This window comes from Xiphophorus couchianus, chromosome 6, assembly GCF_001444195.1.
Source record: "Xiphophorus couchianus chromosome 6, X_couchianus-1.0, whole genome shotgun sequence".
NCBI lineage: Eukaryota > Metazoa > Chordata > Actinopteri > Cyprinodontiformes > Poeciliidae > Xiphophorus > Xiphophorus couchianus.
Window position 1 is genome coordinate 8,547,253 of NC_040233.1, and position 13,199 is coordinate 8,560,451.

Consider the following 13,199-nt stretch of genomic DNA (forward strand, 5'->3'; position numbering starts at 1 on the left):
TATTGGCTTTCTCGTTTACTTTCTTTTTTCAATCAATCACTCAAGTTTATTTGTGTAGCACATTTCAGCAACACGAAGTGCTTTATTTACATCGAGCAAACATTAAAAAAACCCATCATAAACACATCATACAGGCAACAGTTGTGAAAACCAAAAACAGACATTACATTTTCGCTGGCCAGGAACTTGTGAAACATGTCCTAAATTATTCATTTTATTTAATTCTATTAAAAAGCGAGAAAAGAAGCTTTAAACCTCCCCGTTTCTTCGCTAATAAATTATGGCTCCGAGTGAACAAAGTTAACCGTATCTCATTTTTACGAAAGTCCACTAACGCAGCACCAGCTTCTACCTCCATCCCCTAGAGGGCGCTAGTAGTATTACACCGACGAACATACTTGTTTAGGGTCGCTTGTCAACTTTAGGCTGTAAAAAGACCAACACGTTAAATTTAATGATCAAAACGGACTTTATGTAGCTGTTGTTAACTATAAATCACACAAATATTATCTCATTTAAGTTATTTTAATATGTGTCCGGCTGTAGCAGCATGCTAACCGTCTGTTGGATGCTAGTTAGCTAGCTAGCTGCTAGCGACTATTGATACAGATGTTAGCCCCAGTTTGTGAGCTGAATAGAGGAATAGCTTCTAAAAAAGTGTGATAGTTGGACTCGAGAAACAAGTCTAAATGGATCTCAAGTTTTACTCTGAGCTGGCGGATGACTGTCCTGCAAATGTTGACACGGAGTTTATGGACACCCAGCCATACGGCGGATACTCTGAGGAGAACAAGGTAACGTTACATCCGAGGATGCCTGGTTATAAACCGTCTCTGTTGTACTGTAGTTAGTTAAATTTTATTTATTTATCTGTTGCAGTTTTCTGAAGGCAGCGACAGCTATCTAACCATTAGTGGAGCTGGGCATCATTTCCTATCAGCAGAGGTTAGCGAGTCACTTCATTGATGAACCATCTAATTTCTAGTGGTGTTTTTAACCCATTCTCTCTCTCTCTCTTTCTCTCTCTCTCTCTCTCTCTCTCTGTGTGTGTGTGGTTTTTGTTTTTCCAGATGCAGCAGACATTTCACACTCCTAGTCTCGGGGATGAGGTGTTCGAGATCCCACCGATATCCCTGGATCCAGACCAGGCTCTCAGCATCAGCGAGGCAGTGTCCCACTTTGACCTGACCGACGGCTCAGACGACACCAGCGGGTCTTCCAGCTCCAGGAGCCTGGTGAGCAACCTGGTGGTGGAAGCCAATGATCCGTCGTTCGCCTCCACCTTTGGGTCTCAAGGTCTGGAGAGGCTGAACCTCGGGACAATGGGTCAAGCTGGAGGGGGAGCCCTTCTCAGCTCCTCTGCCCTGGTGAGTTCTGGGATCAGTCAGTCAATCAATCAGTCAAATCTGAATGCTGTTTGAAACCTGGATTTTTCTTTCTCTCTTTATTTTCTCTTCAGGAGATGGGGAACTCCAGCGGCTCACATTTCAGCCGCTCTCCTCCCATGACCATCGACGTTCAGCTGAGCGAATTAGGTCACGGTCTCCTGGAAGGCAGCCAGCTGACCGGCATGAACCCGTCAGAACTGACGCTGGAGCTCGGGGGAAGTAACCCGGGCCATCATCCGGATGCGCCAGAGGAGCCGCTGCTAATATCCTCGTCTCCAGTCGGTTCCCTGCAGGACGAGGACATGGATGACTTCAAGGTAACGACGATTATATGCGGTGGATTGTAAACGTTGTCACGTTCCAATCAAACTTCAAATTGTCTTCCTTTTGATTTATTGTTTTTTTATTCAGTTAATCAAATAATTTGCTATTCCTACTTCAAAGCACTGAGACAATTTCAACAACTTGACTGAAAAGGTACAAGTAGAAGCAGAAGGCTTATATTTAGGCCTGTCCTTCTCATCAAATTAAACTAGAACGCCCCTCCGTAAATCATTCCAACTTATAAAACCCCCAAACATATCACCTCTTGTATGTAAAATCACTTAACAAACATAAAATGGCAGAAAACAATCCAAAACAGATGCATGTTAAGGTTTTTACGCCTGTAGCCGTCAGATATTTCCTTATCAATGTTTTGAAAACTCATAATGAACTACACTCTCATAAGTCTGTGCTTTCATAATTCCTAAATTTAATTCCAACAACATAAAAAAAACTTTTTCTTTTCTTTTTTTTAGCACGATGTTTTGTAAATTTACATTAGAGATCCATTAATATCATCTGCAAACAATTGAGAATCCTTTTTTTTTTTTTTGATTGGCCAACCCCAAAATTAAAAACTTTTCTTTCTTTTCATCCTCAAGTCCTGCTTTGTTTGGATCTATCACATCAATTCCTAATAATTTATATTACTGTTTTTATTTGTAACTGTCTGCTTCACTGATTTTTACATTTTTTTGACCCACTTTCTCTCTTCCTACAGAGAAGCGTGCTGGTGGACTCCCCCGTGTCCATCTCCTCCTCCCCGGTCCTGTCCCACATGTCCCCCTACCCCGCGTCCCCGTCCTCTGCCTCCCCGGCGGCAGCGGCCAGGCGGGTCGGAGGGAAACCCGCCGCTCTGGCCTCGGCAGCCGAAGCGGCGGCGGGAGGAAAGAAAGGAAGGAAGAAGAAGGATCCCAACGAGCCGCAGAAGCCCGTCTCGGCGTACGCTCTGTTTTTCAGAGACACCCAGTCGGCCATTAAGGGCCAGAACCCCAACGCCTCCTTTGGGGAGGTGTCAAAGATCGTGGCGTCCATGTGGGACAGCCTGGCGGACGATCAGAAACAGGTGCTCCGTTTGCCTTCTGTTGATATCTGGAGGATTAACGTCTAGAAACAGGAATAGGGCAATGTGGCTTAGAAATAAAGTCAGATTTCTATTGTGCCAGATCCGATTTTAGTCTTTTGTTTGTTTTTTTTTTTCTTTTGCCTGGTTTCTTTTCTTAAAAATGAAATGACAGAAAATGTTTTCAAAAACTTACTTTTATGTCAGCTATGGCTCCTGAGTTGAATGACGGAGAATTATAACGAGGCTACGAGAACATAGTCATATTAGCAAAAGAAAAATCGACGCAATTTGACCAGAAAAATATATATATATATATATAAATATATATATATATATATAATATGTAACCTGGCCTTAATATTCCACTGCATTGTGGACCTGAACTCAAAGTCCAGTTAAACAGAAGTTGTAAAACAAGATGGCCGCCCTGGTTGCGCCAACATCTCTCTGACCTTTTGAATCCCAGGAGAAAAGAAAAGAAAAAAACAAACAGATTTTTCCAAGAGTTAAATTTTCTAAAACCAAAAATTCACTTAATCGATTAGATCGATTTCTCGCTCAGCTCTAATCCAGAACGACGGTTTGTTGTTTCCTGCAGGTTTACAAAAAGAAAACGGAAGCAGCCAAGAAGGAGTACCTGAAGGCGCTGGCAACGTACAAAGCCAGCCAGCTGTCTCAGGTAACGCCATGCTGTCCTGCGAAGGAACAACAAATAAGTGTCTCGCTCTCCCACTGATATCCCTATAACCTGGATTCCCTCCCTGCAGCCAGCCTCTGTGGAGATGGAGACCTCCCCCCCTGTGGTGGATCTGACCCTGGTAGCCCCTCCTCCTGCGGGCCAGCAGACCCTTCTCCTGTCCTCAGCCAGCAGCAGCAGCAGCATGGAGGCCAACATCATCCTGGACGTTCCTCCCCAGTTGGGCGCAAACCCAACCGGCGCTCTGAGCGCCGTCCTGCCTCCGACCCAGACCGTCACCAAGATCATCATCCCCAAGCATTTGCTGCAGGCCGGGGGCCAGGTGGTGACGCTGTTATCCGGAGGGGTCGGCGCCGTGCAGCCCACCCTCCTGGTGTCCAGCGCCGCCCGCCAGCCGCCGCCTCTGCAGCAGATGCAGAACGCGCCGCCCCCGCCGCGGCTCCAGCAGATGGCGCCGGCCCCTCCGCCGCTGCAGGCCAAACCCAGAGAGGGAGCGACGACGACGCTGGGCCAGCCGGTCAGCATGGCGGCGACGCCTCCACCTCCGCTCCAGATCAAAATAGTCCCTGCGTCGGTTCAGGACAGGTTGGCCACCAGCGTAGTCGCACCCACCGCTACTGCTACTGCTGCTGCTGCTGCTGCTGCTGCTGCTGCTGCTGCTGCGGCTACCACCGTGCAGCCGGCGCAAGACGGGAGTTCTGCTGCAGCTACAAGCGACGACGACATCACCGAAATTCTGGATTCAGACGAGGTAAACCTCTGACTCCGACCAGCTTCCATGCAGCCTCCGTATTTCTAACATCGGGTTGCCCTGTCCACCATGTTGACCGAAAGGTTTGATTGATGTTTGCGAGTTAGGGGGCTTCTGAAGGCTGCGCTGGTTTGTAAGTAGGGATTAGAATAAAAAGCAGTGCAATACAAATGCATGCCACACTTTTCAGTTCTAAATCTATAAAAAAAAAAATTTAAAAGTAGAGATGCAAGTTATCGATTAATGAGTGAAGTCGGTTAATTATGTGCATCCCTAATCCAAACTGTCAAATGCAACGATAATGTGAAACTCTACCGCACATGTATCGGTAAACGCACGATCTCCTGCTGCAGGGCAGCGTTCACATGTGCAAACGCTGTGCTCCTGTTTCCAGGACGTGATGGAGGTGAGCGCGTCCTCCGGCGCCGTCTCGGTGAAGAGCATGTGTGTGAGAGCGGGCTGCACAAACCCGGCCATCGACAGCGAGGACTGGGACCAGGAGTACTGCAGCAACGAGTGCGTGGCCACTCACTGCAGGTGTGTAGACGTCATCTCGTTTGTTTTTTACTTTTTGTTTTGAGCCATCAGAATAAAAAAGAAAATGTAAAAATTCCAACACGTTGTTTCGTAGGGATGTCTTCAAGGCGTGGTGCTCCATCCAGAACCAGAACCAGAACCTGGGGACGGTGAAGTGAAGAGCGCCCTCTACTGATCGACACAGACACAACAACTGAACTATATCAGTTACTATTTTGCTAGTAACACTAGTCAGCTGAAAAATCTGTTTTTGTGTTTTGAAAAACTGGAACAAAGATAAGTGGTGATTGTTGTCACTGCTTTGGATGTAAATTGCATCCAAAGCTGCTAGATTGTAGTTTAGCAGCGAGTTTTCTGGGGGAAGAAATGACAAGTGTCAGTAAATCCGATCCAGAAGTGGAGACGGCCAACGCTGTTACCGGAGGATCTAATGGCAGCTAGTACAGTTTGAAAAGTCAGTAACATTTTACTTTTTCTTTTTTTGAAGACAGAAAATAAATAAAAATCATTCCCAGTAGTGAACAAAATAATAAGCTCCAGACCAGCTTAGCATTAAATGCCTTCATTTGTTTGTACATGTTTGGTATTTGATGATGGCTTCCCATGTGGGCTAATGCCTATTTTTTGTATGATCTTTTAATCAGGCTGTTTAGTTGTTTCTAAATTCTCATGTTTATTTTTTTTAAATAAAGAAAAAAAAAAACTGTAGCAGAGGACCATTTGATTCTTTATTTGTTTTAAATTACATTTTTTCAGGATGAAAGGTTACCTCTAAATCTCCGGAAGCGAATTACGGAGCCTGTCGGTTCTCGTCAAAACTATTACGCTGTTTAAAATTTTAGATAGATATAAACCAGGCAGTTTGAAACAGCATAATGGATACATAACATAGAATGAATATTTCTCTTATGCATTTCTGGAGTTATGCACGTCTTAAATTTGAGTTCTGGGCAGATGATTTCTTCCTGCCGTGGGCCGATGGCCTTTCACCGCACAAAAAGAAATAAGGCTGCAGGTTCACCGCCGGAGATAGTTTTCAGAAACAACTTCCTTAAAAATCAACCTGAAACGGTTTACTGTAAGAAAAGAAAAGATGGATGAGAAAAATAAATACAAAAGAACAAGTGACTTGAACAAAAAAGCTTGTTCGTTTAAACCTCCAACCAGTACAAACTTTATCCCAATTGTAAGCCAATGGAGCAGACGTCTCCAGACGTAACTACAGTCTCTCCTTCCTCCACCCTTTTCCATTAATATTTTAAATTTGAATCAACCTTCTTAGTTTTCCCTGCACGTGTAAACTTCTTGAACCCATTAGGACCATGGGAAAGCAGTGAGTTGGTAGTTAGCATAGTTTCACATCCAAAATGGAGACAAGTTTTATACGTCAACTTCCTCAGCAGTGCAGCACTTCTAATTGTGTGGGTTTATGGTCGAGAGGGCTTGTTTGGACAGTTTTGCTATTTACTGCCTCTCAGAAGGTCAGAGGTCATTCCTGGATGAACTGAAACAGATAAATTCCTTTGGGAGGGAAAAAAGTGTTTAGTTCTCAAACCCCCCATCCTGGTTTCCTTCCTGTGACTTGATCCCAACGCTTCAGGCTGGAATCAGGAATAATTTATCTGAAATCCCACATGAATTGTTTGGTTATCTGATAACACTATCAGATGACGAGAATTTCTTTCTGTGAAACGGAACCCAGGATTTTCAACGTTGTTTAGATAAAATTACAAGATTTTACTTTCAGAATAATCTAATTAATTTTCTTATGAATTCTTTAAATCATTGTAATTTGAAAAACTTTTTGTGTCAAGTATTCTGTATTTTGTTCATGACTATTAGGGCTATTAAAAATTACAATAAAGTCAAAATAATACAAAAAGTAACAATATGAGAATAAAGTCATATTACGAGAATAAATTGGTAATGTTACTTTGTTCTGGTAATGCTACAACTTCATTCTTCATTCTCGTATTATTTCAACTTTACTAACGTTAAATTATGACTTTATTCTCGTAATTTTATTTGATTTTCTCTTAGTATGGCCCTAATACTCCAATGATCACTATTGTATACATAAAGTCAATCAAACAGTGATTTAAAGAATTCCTTAGAAAGTGAATTAGATTATTCTCAAAGTAAAACCTTGTAACTTTATCGAAACAACTTTGAAATGCTTAAAAAAAAACCTTGGTCCATTATAAAAAATTAAATAAATTCTTGTTTTAATTTTATTTTCTTAGCTCCGTCGTAAAACATAACATTCATATTGTGAAAAATAAAAACCCAGAAATGTCTACTTATACAATCAAAAACCTCTTTATTTTAATATTTGTTCCTGAGCTGTAATGAAGCGCAAGGCCACCAGGCTCCATGTAGTTTGAGTCTTATTGCTTCATGAAACCTTCACAATGGAGGCTCTGCTGGGCGGGTCGACGTGATGGAGGCCCAAACCCAAACACACAGGCTGCGTCAGCTCCGCCTTGAACTCGTGCAGCAGCGTCTCGGTGGAGCCCACGGCGCTGAAGCCGATTCTGCCTTCCTCAAAGTTCACCTCCACCGCTATTCTGCTGCTGCGCAGCGGTCCGGACAGAGCGGTTTTGTGTCTGTCGTGGAAGGCGAACAGCTCGCCCTGCCCGCTGTGGGACAGGCTCCACGATTCCGAGTTGTGTCCGAATGCGCTGCTGCCGTCTCTGCTCCTTCGCGGGACGCTCCGGTAGGAGACGGCGATGTCCCAGCAGCCCTCGGCCTCCACCTCCCAGACGTGGGCGCCGGAGGAGAAGCACGGGGCGGAGAGCACCTGCGGGGCTTGGTCGAAGCGGCCGTCGCTGTTGGGATAATGCAGCGCCGCTCTGACTCTCTCCACTGTCCGGAGGTCAGCAGAAAGTCCAAGGATACGACTGGCGGTGTCCAGGTCCAACATGACAGTCCCTGACAGAGCAGGTTTCGACAGAGGGTCACACTCACACATTCCCACATCTGTGCATACATTTAGAGTATTTTTTCTCAAACTTTTTCAGGCTGAGGAGACCACTTGACTCACTAACAAACTCTCACCGACCACTTAACCTGACACGGCTGAATGAAAATATGAGTCTTTTAACTCATTGTCTTTTTTTTTTTTTTTTTTTGCCTTTGTAATTTAGAAGCATAATAAAAAAATAACAGAATTTTGACAAAACAAAAACATTTTTTTTTAACCCTGACATAATTTTGTTTTAGGTGTTAAGATGCATTTAGCCAGCAGGGGGCGCAGCAATGCTCACCGCCTTCTCACCGTCACATCCCACTCAGCTCAGCCGCAGACCTACATCTACATGCTATGCATCACTAATAGTGTTTTAAAAACAAAAGTTTTGCAACTCACCCTGTGAAACTGAAAAATATTCCTATGGACATAAATTCCTCCGATCATATAAATTGTCCTGCTGTTCTCGTTTCTGATTCAGCTTTTCTTTTAAAAGCAATTCATTTGTTATTATTTTTAAACACAATCCTTTGGTAGGCTAACTGCAGCATCGTACTTTGAGCTCGCCTCACGGCAACTAAACGGTTGTTTACCTTGTTGACCAGTAGGGGGCGCCGTGAGTACCACCTGATTTAAAGGGACACATCCATACCTTCGTCTTTGTCTTCTGAAAGCCTCTTCAGAGGATGATCAGCCATGTGTCCTATGCAGGAAGAAGATGGGACTGAGCATGAACATGGGCTCCACTTTAAAACTGTTCCGTTTTCGGGGTTGAATGATGAAAAAACACACCTTTAATAAAGAATTGGAAGCAAATATTTACTGAGCAGGCTCCAAACTATTTACATTGACAACGGACGCAACTTTGAACTTTCTGAGATGTATGTAGACAAATTATGGGCGTGCCTTTGTAATGGATCAGATCGTTTACACAAGCACAAACGTCTGTTAAAAACAGAAAATGCCGACCAGAAATCAGTTTTCTGCCATAGCTCTGGCGCCCCTTCTAGCATAGCACCCATACGCATCACAAACAGTGCATACCCACTTTTTGCGCCCATTGCTGTTACATTTTTGAGATGTGGTGCAACACTAGCAGAGTTTCCCTAAATCACCTGATTTCCTGCCTTTCAAACTCTCAAACTTTTTTTTACTTTCCAAGGTTAGCTCAAACTTTCTGAAACGTCAGAAAGTTTGTGTCCTCCCTCACTCCGAGTCGACAACTCTCAGGTTGAACGTAACAGCCGACGTTTTTTAAAAATGTTTGGATCAGAAAGTTGAAACTTCTAAACAACTAGTTGTTTTTCCATCTCTTAGTCTAACATTCCCTATTTACTAAGCAAAACCTGGACACGGAGACTGACGTCTTTTAGTAGACGCGAGCTAGACATCTTTTCATCATTGAACCCAATATTGCTGGCTCTGATGTGTGTGTGTGACGGCGGAGTTTCACCTGCGATGCTGGAATAAATGTGATGCACATGGCTCTGCTGCCTCTCCAGCGCGTCCGCCAGCGTCTGGTTCTCCACAGAGTAGCTGTAGGCTGGTGAGAGACAAAACATGGACGTCAACGGTTTTATCTGATAACGCAGAACGATCGCGCCCAGTTCAGGGCCCGGTTCAGGGCCCGGCATCGTCTCCCTCACCGTAGTAGAGAACTATGAACCACAGAGAGAGCAGGACCACCGTGACGCCGTTGAGACGATCAAGAGGGTTTCCTTTCCGTTTCTGGATTTAAGAAGAAAAAATAAATAAATTGAAATCTGACTGGCAAAGATGTTTGTGAATCATAACATTGTTTAAAATATAAAATGTAAGGCAAACTTTATTTCAGTTACACAGATCAATAAAGGATCCAAACAAATTGTGTTGAGGTCAATTTTATGCTCAAATTAAATTCTTAACCAAAATATACAAAGAAAGTTACAAAAAAAAAGAGTTCTAAGAAATTTTCCAGCTGCGTTTTCTGGCATTTAGTAAATAGAAATAATTTTGCTGATTCTATCTGACCTAAAGCAAGAAAGGTTTAGTCCACCAGTGAAACAAAAATGTGTCTCTTTGTACCAAGTGTGTGAAAATTTACTGTAAACAATGTTTTCCAAATTTAGGCTTTGAATCAAACGTTAGGTTGCACTTTATTACAAAACTGTGCAGTTTGAATATCAAGCACTTTCAAGAACTTTATGCAGAAATCAAGCACTTTGCAAGTCTTGAAAACACCTAATTGAAACTCAAGCCTTTTGAAGGATTTCAAGCACTTGTACGAACCATGCTAACATAAATTAGTGACGTTTCAGTCATAAATTTCGATTAAGTTTCCTGTGATTTTGTGTGACACCAATTTCCGCTGCAACTCCAGTTTTCTGGTGTTCTATGGAGTGTCTCCGTTGACGTCGCAACACTTGAAGACTGAAAATTGTGTCTATTCTTCTGTGCAAATTAGCCCGGGTACAGTCGGATTGGGTGGAGAACATCTTTGAACAGCCATTTTCAACATTTCCCAAAAGGTTTTGGGCCATTCTAACACGTTTTAGGATTTAGGCTTTGACCTAAATCACTGCGTTGTAGCTCCAGTTGTAGACCTTCACTCTAAGTCTAACCAAACCCAGTGAGCTTTAGAAAACATCACTTACCTCATATTGGCTGCTTACAGCATCTATAGACTCTTTCATTTGCTGCTGGAGCGTCATAAAGTGCTGGTCCATGTGGTCCTGTTGAATACAGATACCCCAATCAGCTTTCACCCGATGACGTTTGCTGTAGGAGCGACGCTGAACTCACAGTTAGCTGTCGCCGCAGGACGGCGGAGGCGTCCGAGGCCGAGCCGAGCCGCTTGCTCTCCAGGGCGCACATGTTACAGATGTAGCGCCTGGACGAGCTGCAGTAGTACCGCAGCACCTGGTCCCGGTGCTCCGGGCACTTCCTCTCCAGCAGGTCGCTGAGCGGATCGACCAGGGGATGTCCGGTGAACGCCCGCAGCTCCAGGTGGTCCTTGGCGTGCTCTCTGCACAGCGACACCTCGCACTTCAGGCAGGACTTGAAGGCAGCGGTTTTCGTCTCGGGGCAGCAGTCGCAGTAGACGCATTCAGCCAGCGTCTCCTGCGAGGAAGCGATCGATCAGCCAGAGGTCAGAACAGATACACACGGGGCCGCAACTGACGATTATTTTAGAAATCAATTTTTCTGCCGATTGTTCTGGTGATTAATCGGATGAGAAACTGGAACACTGAACCTTTTTCGTTTCAGCTTTTAACTCTATTTTATACAAGATTAGAATACTTAAAAAATGTTAACAAAAACACAATTTAATTGTTTTTTTAAAGTAAGAAAACATACATTGCATTGCTTAAAATGCAATAAAGTAGCATTGATCGTTTGTAGTAATGCATCTGCATACTGCTTACATCCGCAGATGTTAGAAGTATGTTTACTTCTAACATCTGCAAGTCAAACTTTCTGCTTGACTTGATGTTTAGTCAAGCAGACATCAACACACTGTAGGACTGATCTGTTCATTAATTTTTGATTAACCTGTTAATGATTGGATAGCAAAGGGTACTTAATACCTTTCTTTTACAGAATTTGAACCAATTGAAGCTAAAGCTATGCCACTTGAGGACTTCAGTATAGAACAGATCTATGGACAAAGAATGATTTTTTTCTATCTTAAATATATTTTTTGTACAGTTTTGGCATAATTACTGGTTTTATAGAATAGACTTTATTAATCCCCATGAGGAAATTGCTTACTTCCTGACAAGCATTTTATATATATTTTTTATTTTTTATTTTATCTACAACTACTACTCAGTGGTAGTTGTTATTGTGTCTTGTCTCTATGCTGTAACTGCAAGGTAATTTCCCTGCTGGGATGAATAAAGTAATTCTATTCTATTCTATTCTATTCTAAGCTACTCCATCCAAGGTATAAATAATGCATAAATAAACAAAATAATAATATATGTTGCTCTTTCAACGACTGCATTTTTTTAAAAGGCTTGATACTCTAGTTAATGATTAATCAATTGCTAAATTAGTTGACGGTTATTCCAATAATTGATTCATTACGATTAATGTAATTAATCGTCCTCCTGGATCAATTTTCCAGAAATCAGCTCTGCTTGGTAAACAGCACTGAAACATCGACTTTATTATTTTTTAAAATGTTTTTTGTTGTTGTCTTGTTCTGTAAATGCAACACGAAAGTACTGTGTTGAATAAAAATCAAATGAAAGTTAGAGTTAGAGGCTTACGTGTGTCGTAATGCATGTCCGACTTCAAAGAAAGCTATAAATTTATATCAGCCTGGTCCGTGCAACCGAATTATTTAACACATACCCTCCTCTTCTTGATCAACCTGAAGTCCTCTGCGATGCTGGCCAAGGCATAGCTCTTCTGCAGCTCGACGACCTGTCCAAAGTCCGCCCTGCAGTCCGGGCAGCGGAAAGGTGAGTCCGTGGAGTGGTCCAGCAGGTTGGTCAGACAGTCCAGACACATGCTGTGTCCACAGGGCAGCTGGCGCGGATCCTTGAAGGTGTCCTGACACACCGGACACCTTAGCAGTTCCCCCCACCGGGTTTGATCTGCATCTTCCATCCTTGACCCCCCTGTTGCTGAGCATGAGTAGAGTTAACTACAGGGATGTTCCCGCCCTGCTGCGCTGTTGATTTGTTTACCGCTATATTTTGGTTGTTTAGAAAAAGTTATGAACTCAGGCACAGAAACGCGGGTTCAAAGCGGCGTTAAAGGGTGGCTACATCGGTGCTTTTGCTTGAAGTTTAGAGTGAAAGTGAAACTCACAGCTCTACTTCCTGGTGGGGCGGGGCCTACTAGGTCACGTGACGGTCCCAGTTCAGGCCACACGTGAAATGAAGAATTGCAGTTTTTCTTCTCGCGTCGTTACGCGGATTTGTGAATATTTATTGTCTGGACACAAAAAAGTAGTCCAGTGATATTAACATAATTTTTTTTAATTCTTTTTCTTAAAATTTGTAATTTACGTTGAGAATTTACGTCAACGAGAAATCCTACAAGCACGTTGTCTACAGGTCATGAACTACGCAGATAAAAGCGTGGCTTAGGACCATACGTCATCGCGTCCGCCATATTGAGAGTGGCAGACTTTATAGCAGTAGTTTTAAGAAATGAAATACTGACGTTTACATTCAACAAAATATTCATCATTTTTACATAGAATTTGCTAATTTTAGGATTAATTTTATTGAGAGTGAACGATATCTAGTAATCAAAATAAGGCAGACCAACCAATCTGATCAAATATGTTTAAATGCACAACTAATTCTAGTTCTAGCACAATTATTTTACAGTATAATATTTACTAGTTATGAACAAATTAATCAAAAGACAGATGTGCAGCAATTTTAACTAAGGTTATGTAATAATTTCCATCATGTATTATAATTAACACACACTTAATAATTAAGACTTACTTTTTACTCCTAAATGTA

General features: G+C 42.7%; 2 protein-coding genes across 2 annotated transcripts; one reads left to right on the top strand and one right to left on the bottom strand.

Moving 5' to 3' along the window:
* Window positions 1-357: 357 nt before the first annotated feature.
* On the top strand, window positions 358-5,471 carry tox4a (TOX high mobility group box family member 4 a). The gene is made up of 9 exons (XM_028021234.1): window positions 358-794; window positions 880-945; window positions 1,071-1,367; window positions 1,460-1,705; window positions 2,434-2,778; window positions 3,377-3,457; window positions 3,546-4,226; window positions 4,621-4,763; window positions 4,858-5,471. Exons 1-9 carry the CDS (start codon window positions 690-692, stop codon window positions 4,919-4,921), a joined length of 2,028 nt encoding a protein of 675 aa, XP_027877035.1. The 5' UTR covers window positions 358-689; the 3' UTR covers window positions 4,922-5,471.
* Window positions 5,472-5,477: 6 nt separating this feature from the next.
* On the bottom strand, window positions 5,478-12,561 carry LOC114146842 (E3 ubiquitin-protein ligase RNF135-like). Its single transcript, XM_028021235.1, has 7 exons — window positions 12,070-12,561; window positions 10,513-10,830; window positions 10,365-10,442; window positions 9,378-9,459; window positions 9,185-9,274; window positions 8,384-8,434; window positions 5,478-7,694 (listed from the first exon to the last, which is right to left on the bottom strand). The coding sequence occupies exons 1-7, from the start codon at window positions 12,325-12,327 to the stop codon at window positions 7,159-7,161; spliced, it is 1,413 nt and encodes a 470-aa protein (XP_027877036.1). The 5' UTR covers window positions 12,328-12,561; the 3' UTR covers window positions 5,478-7,158.
* Window positions 12,562-13,199: the final 638 nt, after the last annotated feature.

Bases quoted from the DNA above. Each gene is read 5' to 3' on its own strand.
- LOC114146842 (XM_028021235.1), bottom strand. From the start codon at position 12,327: ATGGAAGATGCAGATCAAACCCGGTGGGGGGAACTGCTAAGGTGTCCG. The intron at 10,443-10,512 runs GTGAGTTCAGCG...TGTATTCAACAG, and splicing joins TCCTGCGGCGACAGCTAACT to GACCACATGGACCAGCACTT. The intron at 8,435-9,184 runs GTGAAACTCCGC...CTTCCTGCATAG, and splicing joins CATTTATTCCAGCATCGCAG to GACACATGGCTGATCATCCT.
- tox4a (XM_028021234.1), top strand. From the start codon at position 690: ATGGATCTCAAGTTTTACTCTGAGCTGGCGGATGACTGTCCTGCAAAT. The intron at 1,706-2,433 runs GTAACGACGATT...CTCTTCCTACAG, and splicing joins AGGACATGGATGACTTCAAG to AGAAGCGTGCTGGTGGACTC. The intron at 2,779-3,376 runs GTGCTCCGTTTG...TGTTTCCTGCAG, and splicing joins TGGCGGACGATCAGAAACAG to GTTTACAAAAAGAAAACGGA.